This window comes from Peromyscus leucopus, chromosome 7 (genome assembly GCF_004664715.2).
Source record: "Peromyscus leucopus breed LL Stock chromosome 7, UCI_PerLeu_2.1, whole genome shotgun sequence".
Lineage (NCBI taxonomy): Eukaryota > Metazoa > Chordata > Mammalia > Rodentia > Cricetidae > Peromyscus > Peromyscus leucopus.
In genome coordinates, this window is record NC_051069.1 from 16,147,972 (window position 1) to 16,161,591 (window position 13,620).

At 55.1% G+C, this 13,620-nt stretch overlaps 1 protein-coding gene across 1 annotated transcript in view; it reads right to left on the reverse strand.

The window, feature by feature from the left end:
- Nucleotides 1-10,971, reverse strand: part of Cspg4 (chondroitin sulfate proteoglycan 4) — a 36,919-nt gene extending 25,948 nt beyond the window's left edge. Inside the window, 1 exon segment of the mRNA XM_028865050.2 lies at nt 10,656-10,971. Coding sequence (XP_028720883.1) covers nt 10,656-10,743 — 88 coding nt within the window. The 5' untranslated portion in view covers nt 10,744-10,971.
- Nucleotides 10,972-13,620: the final 2,649 nt, after the last annotated feature.

Sequence of the window (13,620 nt, forward strand, 5' to 3'; positions counted from 1 at the left end):
TCCTGAGGATTTCTATCAAGGAGATCTGTCTCAGGCAGGCGAGCAGCAAAACACCACACTGGCCAGTGCCCAGCTGCAGGAGTCTGTGGCTAGAAGGTTGGGCCCAGAAACCACCAGGCCGAGGGCTAACCAGGCCGTCCACAGAGCCCTGACCGAAGCCTCACATCTCATGTGGACCTGGCTCCTGCTGGAGCTGGTTCCCACTGAGTTTCCTGTCACCTGTGGCTCCCAGGAACTAAACCCTATTCTTGCCACCGTGTACTCATTTTTTTTTTTCTTCCATCCTCAGGCATGGTCTCTTTTTCTGGGCCCTCAGGTCCACTGCCAGTAGCTCTGGACAGCTGGGCCAGGGACCCTCATGTCTAACCTCACTCATAGCAAACAAGGTCGTGCCACCCCAACCTGCTCACTGGCCCAGTAAAGTTCCCACTCCCCAGCCACTGTAGACAGAAATCTGGGTTCTGGATCCACTCCTTCCTCCCTCTTCATTGTCGAGGGATTTATCCATTTTCCATCCATCCTGCCTCTAAATTATCAGTTAACCTCCTTCCCACTGTGCCATTCTACAAGGCAGATCACCACCATCCTGTGCCCGATCACCACCATCCTGTGCCTGCCTTAGTTAACTTCCTGCCATCCACTGCAAGTAACAGCCACAGTTAAACTGACTTGCCCAACATCCTCCCTGGCCTGGAAGCTTTGGGTGGCTCTCCATTCCGAGACCAGGCTCCAAACCCCAAGCGTGGTGTGGAAGGCCCTGAGTGACTTCCGCCTGTCCACAGCGTCCTCCCTCATCTCCCTTGAACTTGCCATGCGCCAGCCTTGCGGGACCACAGGCTTTTCTGCCCGAATCCAGCAGGCACCCATCCCTGTCTTGGATCCAGCTGTCTTCTTTCTCTCTGAGGACGACAAGCCTCATGTCTCCCTCCCCTTGTCTTATAGCCAAGGCATCCTTCTTTCATTTGGGGTCCAAAGACCCTCGGGCTTGGGGAGCTGTGTGCCTGTCACTTCTCTTGGTTGACACTGTGAGTCTCAGGCACAAGACTGATCTCGTGTGATGGAGGGAGATGGTGGGGAGGGGTGTATGCAGGGTGGCCACGTGCCCTCAGGTGGTCCAGGTGGTCCAGGTAGCCCCTTGGAGACTGCCTCAGATATTCTCAACCGTGTCTCCCCCAGCCTCTTTTCTAGCCCTGCTAACCATCTAAGGGGCCTGGACTCAGTGGCTGAGCAAGAGTGGGAGACTGCTCCAGCCAGGGAGCGCTTTTCTGGCCATGGTGACCCAGTCTGATGCTTGTTTTTAAAGAAAATAGACTATGAGCCCCTATTTATAGCTGGAGGCATAGCCACAGACGGAGGACAGGGTTTGAAGTTGTGCAGGCCCCTGCTCCAGCAGGGCTCAAGGAGGGGCCATTCCCAGGCCCCCTCCCCGTCCCCCAGGCTCTAAGGAAGTGCCTGTGGGATCCTGACATTCCCTGGGACAGGATGTAGCCTATGTATCGGGCTAGGGGACAGGGCCTGGGTGAAGGGGATGGAAAATTTCTCTCGGGATGCTTGGTCTCAGGGGCCCAGACTCCCTTGTGGGAATGGGTGGATGTGGGTCTATTTTGTCTGCCGGGCAGACAGAGGAGGGCCTGGGGGTGCCAGCTGCAGAGGGAGCACTTCAGACTGTCACCCAAACTGGGCAGAAGATGACAGAAAGAAAGAGCAGGACGAGAGAGGGGCGCGGCAAAGATGCAGAGCTAGGGATGGGAAGGGAGGAGATGGAGAGAGAGGGACCAACCACAGATACGGGAGGAGTGGAGCCAGCCAGCCAGGGACGCTCAAGATGGAGAAACAGAGATGGGACAGAAAGGAGTCTGGGAGAGAGAGGAGACAGCAACCCAGTGGTAGGCAGGATCAACAGGGGGGCCAGACATGGGCATTTCTGCCTACAGGGAGTCCTCAGGGACAGTGTGGGGCCGGAGCTGGAACCAAACAGGCAAGGCCAACAGTAGGTATCTCTGTGACCTTCTCCCTAGAAGCCAGGCCCTCCCATTCATCCCTAGACCCTGGGCTGGAGACCCCTCTCTTTCTGGTACTCGTGGTGCATAAGCCTAGGAGGTCTGGTGGAGGCGCAAGAAAAACGCTACAGGTGAGGCCGGCTCCATCCATCTTTGGCTTTCTAGGGAGTGAGCTTCCCGGTTCTGAGAGGTGACAAGGCAGAGCAGCAGCAGCACTCACCTGCTGCCAGTCACTGTTGTGCTTATTAGGGGCCCTGGGCTGACTGGAGCTTGGGCATGTGTCATGCAGCCATAGCCACAACCGGGTGACTCAGACAGTTAAAAAAAGGAGCAGTCCCAAGCAGTGACTCAACTGGCTCTGGAGGGGCTGGGTGGGTCTGGCTGGGACAAAATGGGGTGGTCTGAGTTTATTTTTGGCAGGGTGGGGCCAAGCTAGGGGGTGGAAGACAGGAACCGGGGGTGGAGGGAGGCTGTCCTCCTAGGAGAGCCACAGGGTCTGGGGCTAACTTTGGGAAGTGGTTTCCCATTGCCAGGGAACAGTGGGCTCACCAGGGCCCTCAAAGCCCATCTTACTGTGTGGCCCAGGACAAGCAGCTAGCTAGAGGCTGAGCCCCTGGCCCGTTCTTAAGAGCGTGGACTCGGAAGTTTAGAGCTGACTTGGGAGATTCAAGTCCCCATAGTAAGCATAGGCTCAAGTTCCCTACCCCTCAGTTTTGACTCGTTGGAGGAAGAGCCTCCATCTCAGCCCCTATTTCTAGAAGCGCCCAGCTGGGCTACAGATGGGTGATCAGAAGCACACGGGCCCCAGATGCCTGGAGACAGAAACAGCCAGGGGCAGGCGCCTGGATCCTATTAGCACATCCGGGGAGCTAGCTGGGTCCTTCCCAGTATGCTATGGGGTGAAGGCAGAGGTATCTCAACCCGGAGGCTTAGACTTTGGCTAGCCCTCCATCCCAAGGGTTCTTCTAGAGTCACAATGCCAGACTTCTCACCCTGGAGCCCTCTCTGGAAATTCACTTCTTGCATGTCCTCACTGGACTCACACACAGACATCACCAACATCCCAGAGACTTCTTGTCAACTTCTCTCAGCCTGGATTTCTGCTCCTTGTTACGCAGCCACCCATTGCTGATTACAAGTGGTGTTAATGGCCCCACGGTCCTCTTGACATCAAACCACGTTAGGTCAACGTCACTGGGCTCTGGTCAGAGTTGGAGTGTACCAAGAGAAGGCCCCGTGGGTTTGGCAGAGGGTAAGAAAAAGACAGGCTTCTGGGTTCCCCTGCTCACAAACAGTACTGGGGCCCATCTCTCCCTCCCCACTTACTTTCTCTGGGCACAGGGTTCGAGTACCTTTTGGTTACTAACTTGGCATCCTCTGACTGAGTTTCAGCTCCATGCCAGCTCAGTGTGCCTTGTTCAGGGCTGTCAGCTACGGGGAAGGGGGTTCTGGGCACCCAGGAGGGGCCTCCTGCTTCTGCCAGTGAGCAAGGCAGGACCTCAGCCCTCAAGCAGGACAGATGCCGGATCCTGTCTCCACTTTGTGAAGGGTCCTGGGCTGGGGGTGTGGTGGGTAGGAAGCAGCTGGTTGATAGCTTTCACAGTGTCCTTGCCTGGGAACCTTTCCTGGACAGGAGCACCCCACTGCTGAACCACCCACCCCAGACAGACAGTAGGGACAGAGCAACAGCCACCTCGGGCACACGTGTTCCCAGAGCAGGCCGCCATCTGGCTTGGTTGTCTCCAGCGCACGTGAGAGGGAGGAATTATTCTTTCCTGGTTTATAAAGGACTGACTGGAGGCTCAGAGGGGGCCGAGCCAAGGTCACACCCGGAGCGTTAGAGCTGGAATCTAATCCCAGATGAGCGCTCCGACACCATGTTTGTAACCGCTGTGCCTAGCCTCTTGCCTCCCCATAGAAGGTCTCTGAGGAACCGAGGGCTGAGACAGGAAAGGTGGGGGTTGACTCAAAATGAGAATAGGAAAGGAGCTCATCCATAGCCCAGAGACTCCCAAAATGGTGATTCGTTCTCCCTCCGCCAGGAAGGCGGGTGGAGGGGTGTGTGTGGGGGGGACGGGAGTGGGGAGGCAAGCCTGCCTTGTCCCAGCTGCAGCAGAACTTCTTGGTCCCAGTGCCTGTGCGCTCGCGAAGGGGGCAGGGAGAGCTGATGTCGTGGGAATCAGCATCCTGGGCCCACTGGTATTTATAGCTGCCCCCTCCTGAAATGTGGGCGGGGAAGGGTTTGCTCTTAGGTGGGAACGGAAGTTGGTGTCCTCTCCCCAGTCCTCTCTGTTCCCCAGGGAGCAGATTGGCCTAGACTTAGCCAGAGGTCCTTCCTGGGCCAGGGTGTGTGTCCTGAACTGGGGGGCCTCCCCTAGGGCTGCTGACTTGGGGGCTGGACATTGTCCTTGTTGAGCCATGGAACAATGCACTGTGTGTGTGTGTGTGCCCGCACACGCACACAAACACACACACACACCTGCTGAGTATTTTTTTTTTTTTTTTTTTTTTGAGACAGGGTTTCTTCGTGTAACAGCCCTAGCCATCCTGGAACTCACTCTGTAGACCAGGCTGGCTTTGAACTCACAGAGATCCACCTGCCTCAGCCTCCCGAGTGCTGGGATTAAAGGCTTGTGCCACCACCGCCCGGCCCTGCTGAGTATCTAATCATAGGTCAGGAGACAGAGGGAAGGTGAAAGTGGGCTGTTTTACACAGGGCCCCAAGAGAGAAGCTGACTAGGCTGGTCTCAGAGCCAGTAGTGGTAAAAAGACTCCCAGGGGCTGTGGTGCTGAAGCTTGAAGGATTGGAGAAGGGAAGTCCAGTTGTGGAGCCCAGCTGGGGCAGATGTGGAAGGGTGCTGGAAATAGAAGATGCTAACTGATGGCCGTGCTCAACCAGACACTAGGACATGGTTCACCTTGACCATGGAGGCTGATGCATGGTAGGGAGACGGGGCAAAGCATAGCAATGGTGTGGCAGGGTCTGCAAGCAAGGAGACACAGGCGTTTGCCCGCCAGAGTGGTCAGGATCCTATTTGATGGTAAGGAGCAGCAGGGTGGGGGTCTGGGACAGGAGAAACCTCAGAGTTGGGGTGAGGAGACCGTGTTCAGGGGCCGCTCCCGCCTTCAGGCTTCCTGCTCGACCGCCTGGAGGAGGACACTTTACAGGAAACCCTGCAACCAGTCTTGAGTGGGATTCTTTGAAGTAATCTCTCTCTCTCTCTCTCTCTCTCTCTCTCTCTCTCTCTCTCTCTCTTTCTCTCTCTCTCTCTCTCTCCCTTCTCTCCCCCTTTCTCTGCCACAGAATCCTCTATTAAAACAGTATATTTTTGTTGTTTTGGTTTTTTTTTGACACAAGATCTCATGTAGTCTCACTATCAAGTCTGGAATGTCTCGGATCCTTAGACTCACGATTTAGCCAAGAATGACCTTGAACTCCAGATCCTCCTGCTTGGACTTCTATCCAAGTCCTGGGCTAACAGGTGCATGCTGCCACACTCAGTGTGTGTGGTGCTGCTGAGGACTGAACACAGGGCTTCACACATGCGAGACAAGCACTCTTCCAAATAAGCTACACCCCCAGCCCACACTTAATTATTATTATTATCATTATTATTTATTTTGAGACAGTGTCTTGCTCTGTAGCCTAGGCTGACCATATACTTTCAATTTTGCTTCTTCCTCTCGAGTACAGGGATTACGGTAATGTGCGATCACTCCCGGCAAAAAAAGGACATAAAACTCAAACTACAAACATTTGTTCCGGAAGCTGCTCCATGCATACTGGGTGAGACAGGCATCCCACATTCCCAGACTCATATACCTCCAGGTGGGCTGGAGGTGACCCCTGGGAGCACTTGAAGGCACACTCTGAAATCCCTGGTCAGCACAGTGACCTCTCCAGCCCCCAGTGGACCAACCCTGTGCTCGGCTATGTGGTGGAGAGCCAGGAAAGAGGAGATGAGACATCTTTTCCCATGGGGCTGCTGCTCCTGTGGGTGAGGCCATCGCCCATGTCAGGGAATAAGGACAAAGGGCAGGGAGGCCTGGCCTCCAATCCACCAAGGAAGCACTGTGTGACTCCAGGGCAAGCAACTTCTTGAGCCCTGCTGTGACCCACTTGGGGCTGGTCTGGAGTCAGGGTTTCTGCTGTTAGGTCTGTGGAGGCAGAGGGGGTGGGGACATACTGAAACGTTTAAGTAAGCATGAGCCATGGCTGGCAGCCTGGTTAATGCACACCAGAGTTGGCAGAGCCGGCTCCTCCACGGGCTTCGAGCCGGCAGGCGTGGGCAGGCACTGAGCGAGAAGGACTGGTCAACAGGACAGGCAATGTTCTTGGCCAGGCCCACCCACACTGCATGGGTGATCCATGCCACCAAGCCACCTTGACAGCAGCCCCAGGCTACAAACTGCATCAGAGACAAATGTGTGACTCCCTTTGCTGGAGGTAGGTGGAGTTTACAATGAAGGAGGAAAGGTGGGAACAATCGCTGGAGGGACAGGAACCCGGATTTCTCTAGGAGATATCTCTCCTCTTGCAGGGTGCGGGGCTGAAGTCACACTGGTGGATGCCCCTACCCTGCTGGCCTGATCTGGGATGGCCCACTCTGTTGGGATGAATGAGAATGCCTAGAGTGATTAGGGGAGTCCTTATTTCTCTCTGAGCCCAGTTTCCTCCTCTATAAAATGGGGCTGTTTCTTTCCTTGTACTCCAGCACCCACCAGGGCTGGCTCTGAAAGAAAGTGATCAGACTGAGTGATGAACTGGCTTAACCCTCTCCCTGTTAGTTGATGTATTCTCCAGGAGGCCAGAGAGGTAGGGAACCCTGCCCTAGGAAGGATCTAAACTCTCAACTATTGGTGTTGATCCAGTTAATCCCAAGATTCCTTGCAGATTCAGCAATGAAGGTAATAAGGTGCATCCAGGTCCACTTCGTCAGCACTTAGAACAAGAGTTTTATCTCTAGAAGGTTTTGCAGAATTCACATAGGCTGGGGCAGAGGGCATGCTGGAGAGGCAGGCTCTGGATGTGGCCAGCAGTTGTCAGGGATTCAGTGAAACAGAGAACCAAAGAGGAAGCAGGCCGAAACCCCAGCCCACAGACCCCTCATTTATCTTCTCCTGGTCCTGACCAGGAGGTACAACTTTGCACCCCACCTCACCATGTTCCCCAAGGCACCACCCAAGTCCAGGTCTGTCAGGTAGAGGGCCGGAGATGAGGCAGCAGCTACTCCTGCCCTTACCACCTCTGTCAGGGTCTATGAGAGCAGTTGTATCCCAACCAGCATGGCCTGCGCCTGTGGGTCCTCATGTGCGCGCTCCATCTGTGTGCACCCGTGAACAAGCAAGCACGGACGTCAGGGATATCCAAGTCCCCCTCCCTTACCCTATCCTGGGCAGCACGCCCAGTTCCCAGACAGCCTATACACTTCCTGCGTGAGCTCCACACATGCCCATTCCCTTCCCTGTGGCCCTCTCCCTTCGTGGTCCCCTCACCCTCCCCCATACCCCCACCCCCACCCCGGCAGGCACTGCTAAAAGGCTCTTCTTGTCCTGCCTGGGCATGTGGACCCTGTGAGGCGGGAGCTCGGTTATGTTTAGTTCTGGGGCAGCTTTTTTAGAGTCTGGGTGGGCTGGGCTAAGGCCCTGGCCTCTGTCCTGCCTCAGAGATCCGGGGCAGCATGCACTGTGCACACACAAGGTTCGTCTGTCTCCACACCACGGATGCCCCTGTAAATCACTCTCAGAGCCAACAGGCTCTACTCTGATTCTCTTTCTAGTATCTGGGGCCCTGGAGCCCCACTGTCTTAAATACTTCATATCTTCTGATCCCCGTCCAGATAATCCTGAGACCTTCCCTGGGAGACATGCTATGTAGGTCCTACCTCAGTCCCTTATATCCCAAGTGAGGCCAGGCCAGAGAAGAGGTACGGGAGTCAATGTCCTCAGTGCTATACTCTGACACACCCCAGGTCCTGAGGTTACAGCCAAGCCTTCTTGAACTGGAATGCCATCTTCTTTCTCCTCAGCCTGTCCCTCAGGCATCACTCTCCCAGCCTCTCATGCGGCTCTGTTCCTCTACCGAGGGCTGAGCTCAGGAGGAGTGGACTCCCTTCTTCCCCTGGGCCTTTCTTGGGCAGCTGGGGAAAGTCTGTAAAGGCCTTAGACGTTTGCTTCCCCTCTGGGGGCTTATTTCTCCTGTCTGTACAGTTGAGATGTTGCCCCAGATGGTTGCCAAGAAAACTTGCCTCCCAGACCCCATGACCTGGGTACTCTGGAATGCTGATAGGTGCAGGGGGAGCCACCCAGCTGGGGCAAGAGAACCCAAGTGCCTCCAGGAGAGGTGGAGGGCAGCTTTCCTGAGGCAGAGCTCAGGATGGGTCTGGGCAATTTGACTCCACGGGTCTTGAAAGCCAGACAACATGGGGTAGCTGGAGACCCCACAAACAGGAATCAGCCCGGGAAAGAGTACAGACACCCACCTCCCCTGGACTCCTGAGGCTGGGCTGTGAGTTCAGCGCCCACATAAACTCTGAGACTGTGTGGGGAGTGACAGAGTTGGGTGTGCTATGTAGAAGCTCTGGCACAGGGGTATCAGCTAGTCCATCCCTTCCCCATGCTCAAATCCTTCCTGAAACCCAGGGTGGGTTTATTGTTAAAACACGGGCACCCCACTGCCCCCACCCTCCCACCCCCGTACCTGAAGCCTCTTCTTGTCTCCACCAGTGCCTACCTAGGCTGTGGGCTTCATTCTGCCATTTAAGGTTTTTGTGTCCCAGCCCAATGGCTCTTCCTGTCCTGTGCTCAAAATACGCCTTCCCGCCAGGCTGCTGGTCTTTCTATTTCAACACCCTGTTACACCCACCTCCCCGCTCCTGTCCAGGCTGAGGACGGCAGACAGGAGTACAGACTCCCTTCCCACCCTTCAGGGCTTGACTCAAGGACGGCGGGCCCTCTGTCCCACCCATCTGGCTTCTGATTTCCTCCACACGTTTCACACGGCTTTCTATACACAGCTAGAAACTGCTCTTTGAATTTTACTCCACTTTCCGAGCTCCTGAATTAATACGAGTTCTCTCCATTCTCCCTCCGTCTTCCCCCTCTCCTCCTCCTCCTCTTCTTCCTCCTTCCCCTGCTTTTTTCTCTTTTGTTTGTTTGTTGAGGCAGGGTCTCATTCCAGCTGAGGCTGGTCTGGGACTCATTCTGCAGCCCAGGCTGGCCTTGAACCTACCCACAGTGCAGTCCCTTTACTTCAGCCTCCTCAGGGCTGGCATTATGGGCACACATTGCCACACCCTGATTCAGCCTGCCCATCTCTGTGCGGCCTGAGTGCCGTGTCTCAAGTTGTTGGTGCTAAGACGGTATCTGAGAATTGTTCTCAGTTGAAGCCCAAGCAGGTAGGGGCTGCTGGGACCCATCTCTTGGCTGGAAATTGGGGGCTGGATGAGCTGGACTCCCAGCTACCTCAGGTCCTCCCTTTTCACATCTTCCAGGTCTGTTCACCACCGGGGCGGTGAGATTTTAGGAAGTCTGTGAAGCAGGGATGGGGAGCCTGGACCCATCCGTGAGTCACCTTAGTGCAGGGGGTCCTTTCCTGACTCATTTCCCTTCTGGGTGCCTTGTGATCCCCTTCGTTAGAACTGGTTTCCCCCATCTGATGACAAGGGTGTGGCCTGGGCCCCTGGAAGGGAGACTCAAGTTCCTTCTCTGCTCTTAGTTGCTCTTGGAAATGGTCCTGAAAGATGTAGGCTGAAGGCCTGATTCATACATGGGTAGTAATGACTGATGGGCCCTGAGGCTACAGATCTTATGGCATAACCAGCCCTTGTCTCCAGTAAAGGAAGAATGCTGTAATGCTAGGAATCCTGGCTCTGTGACAGAGGCGATGTGCACCAGCACCTCTCAGAAGGTACACTTCCACCCAGGCTCTGCTGCTCAGGGACCACGGCTTGGGACAGGGGGTGTGGCACGGGCTGCCCCAGGGCTGAGGTATCTGAGGGGTAGCAGCAGCCTTGCCTCTGGAACCTGAAGAGTGGGTGGTCACTAACCTGGTCCTCTCAATGAGAACAGTGATGGGGGGGAAAAGGGCTTAAAGGTGGCTGGAGGTAGAGGCAGAAACCAGCCAGCCCGCCCCTGGGAACGAAGAGAGAGGTGCAGAGCTGTGAGAGGTGCAGAGCTGCGAGAGGGTACAGAGGCCAGAAGGCAGTTAGAGGCCGCCATGGCAGAGGTGTGCTGGGTACACACGGGGTGGGGCACTGTGCCTGCTCTCTACTTCCCACCTCACAGCTCTCCCCACTTCTGGCTCAGGGTTATCTGTGTCCAGGATGCCCACTTACTACTGCCATGGGTGTCCTTTAAGTAACACTGGAGTCACCCCAAGCAAAGAGACTGGATAGCACTGAGGTGGCCTGAGTGACCCGGACAATCTGGGTGGGCAGAGCCACGCCCTTGGCCATCTGACTCCAAGGGGCCCCTTTCCCAGGATCTGACTTTCTAGGGTCAAGAAAGCCAGACAACCCGGAGTCCTTGGGGTAGCCGAAGCCCCCATAAACAGAGATCAGAGAAGTACAGGCCTTTGGACTCTTGATCCTGGCCTGTGAGTGCAGCCCCCATTAGATCCCCTAGGCTGGATCCGGGTCTCAGCCCCTCACTCACCAGGAGATGCAGGTCTAACCAACAGGACCAAGGTTAGAGCCAGGGCCAGGGCTGGAGCTGACAGCCCGTGTCCTGGGCCGGGAAGCATCGCGGCGGCGGGCTGGGTGTCTGGACTTGTAAGGCGAGGGAACAGAGCGTGCAGGAGTCTGGACAGCAGCGAGTCTCAAGTCGTAAGTCAAGGGAGCAGGGCTCCTCGCAAGGGCTAGGACGCAAGGGCTGTCCGGTACTTAACTCCGGGGGCGGGGCAGGCGCCGACCCGTGCTTGGATTTCGGGCGGGGGCTCCCTCTGTCTGCTCCCACCCCCAGCCTTCTTAAAGGGGCCGTTCTGGGCTCCTGCTCCTGGTCAGGGTTGAAGGACCTTTGGCTGCCAAGTTAAGACTCATTCCCCATTTTAAAGATTTGGGACCAAGTCTCTGAGACTTTAGATTCTCCAGAACAGGATCGCTTGAGAATGGGAAAGGAAGTGTGAGCTGCCGGCTCTCTTCTGCCCTTGCGGGGATGGTGGAGGTTTAGGTGCCCCAGTGGTCACAGGACTCCGCTGGAGCAGAGCGCTAGACTGGGGCCTGAGTTTGACCTTCCCTTCGCACAGACTGTGCTTTCTCTCTGCCGGTAAAGACTGGAGGTCTCGACCCTACGGTGCGGCTCGGTCCTGTGATAACATGTGCTTCAAAACAACCCTCAAGGCGGGGGCCGAGCACCCTTCCCCTCATTTTGTGTTGGAAGAGCCCAGCTCGGAGTCCAGGGTCAAAGGCAGGTGCCTGGCCATTTCCTGTCAGGAACCCAGGCCTCCTGACCTAAGAATCTTGGTGTTTTTCCTTACCCACTGCCTCCTGGAAATCTGGCCCTGGATTTAGCTCCTACCTAAGAGCTTCGGGCTGGGGCCTTCTCCTCCTGGCTCCTTCCCAGGCAAAAGCCTGCCTAGTCCCAACCAGGAGCTGGAAAAAGCAGAGTTGTTGTGGCCTTTCCCAGTGCCTGAGTTCTGCCAGCCCCAGCTGCAATGGGACCTGGCCTGGGTTTCTCCAGTGGATGGATGGAGCACCCCTGTACCTCTCTCCTCTCACACATAGCCCCCCACTGGGCTTCCCTGCTGCAGCCCACAGCCCATGCTCCACTCTTCCCTCTTCCCTCTTCCCAGTCCTCGCCCTTAGCAACAGTCATGTCTGTACATTTCACAACTTTCCACAGAACGGAGCCCCATTTGGATGGAGCATCTGAGGCTGGGAGAGATCAAAGGGCTTGAGTAAGTTGATCCAGACAAGGGGTAGCCAAATCATTGAGCCTTAGCTCGGTGCTCCTCTTGCCATGCCTGGTTCTCTATCCCAATTCTCTTACTTGACTGTATGGCCTCTAACTGCTCCCTTCTCCTGCGTTTCAGCTCCTCATTTACATTTGGATTTGTAAGGATGAAGTGTTTCAATATGTCTCAAAGGCCTACCCCAGGGGCTGGCATACAGTAGGTGCTCAACCTATATTTGTCTTGTATCCCCTTTTTACTCTATACATTCCGGTACCTCAGTTTGTCTATATCTTACTCACACGCACCCTGCCCCCCATGGAATGTCATCGGTGAACCGTCAACTTTCCCCTCCAGAGGCAGTTGCATACAGTAGGTGTTCAATAAGTGCCTGTCAAAGCTGACTAAGACGCCATTTGTTGCTATTCTACAGGGACTTGGACAAACTGAAGAACTACCCAGGCACCCTAGGTAACTGAAGCATTGAGTCCATGACTTGTTTCTTATTTTCCTTCTTCTGAGTCAGCAAGACACTTGGTCCCCATTAGGAGCCAATTACTGTCCAAATATGGATCCAGGGTTGGGGAGGGGAGGCTTCTGGGAATGTTGGGGGAATAGAGTTTTCTTTTTAAGAATGAAAGGGAGAGGAGGTGTTTGCCTTTTTTGTGAGTTAGAGACTAGGGTGGAGATTCGCACTGGTTCCACGCCACCCATCTTCTCCCATCTTCCTTGGCCCCTACCCACAGATCTACTTGCCCACCACCACCAGGAGTCATTTGCCCATCTGGAGAGTCTCCAGACAAGTGGCTGCTGCCCATCCCGCGGCTGAGATTTAAGACAGGATGAGCTCAGAGCCTTCCCAGCCTTGCTGCTGGTGGGGCTGAGAAACACAGACCTAAAGAAGAATGCAATCAGCGCTGCATTCATGACCCAGCTTGTGCATCTCTGCCGGGGGGGGGGGGTTCCCAGTTTGTAAAGCATTCACCAGGAGAGGTAACTAGGCAGGGAAACACTTGCCTAGCATACACAAGGCCCTAGATTCAATCTCTAGCATTAGGGTGGTGGGGAGGGGGATGTAGCTCAAACGGTGGAGTTCCCGCCCAGCATCTAAAAGCCCTGGGTTTGCTCTGCAACAGCCATAAAAACTGGGCATGGGTCTAAAGAGATAGCTCAGCAGCCAAGAGTGCTCACAACTCCTGCAGAGGACCTGAGTTTGGTTCCCAGTACTTACATTGACTGGCTCACAACTACCTGTAGCTCCAGTTTCGGGGGCTCTGATACCCTTTTCTAGCCTCCATGGGTACCTGCGTACAGGTTATACATGCACATAAACATACACAAAATAAAATTCAATTAAAAAAAAACCTGGGTGTGGTGACACAAGCCTTTAATCCTAACACTCAGGAGGCAGAGGCAGGAGAATCAGCAATTCAAGGTCATTTGCAAGGACCAAGTTAGTTCCTGGGTGAGGGGCGGGGGTGGGGGAGAGAGAGATGAAGAAAAAGAATCATTCACCTGAGATCTCGACACCTTTGGAAATAAGGTTCTCAGTGTCTGTGTTCTCAGACAAAAGAGAAACCTTTGGCTCTCAGGATGGAGGGTCACTGGAGCTCTGGGCACACAGGCTTGGCCTCTGTGAGTCTGTTGCATGAGACTTGGACCCTGGGCTGAAGCTGAGCAACGGCATCAGAGTTGAGGCCCTGGGTAGCTTGAGATGACTGATCATCTCCC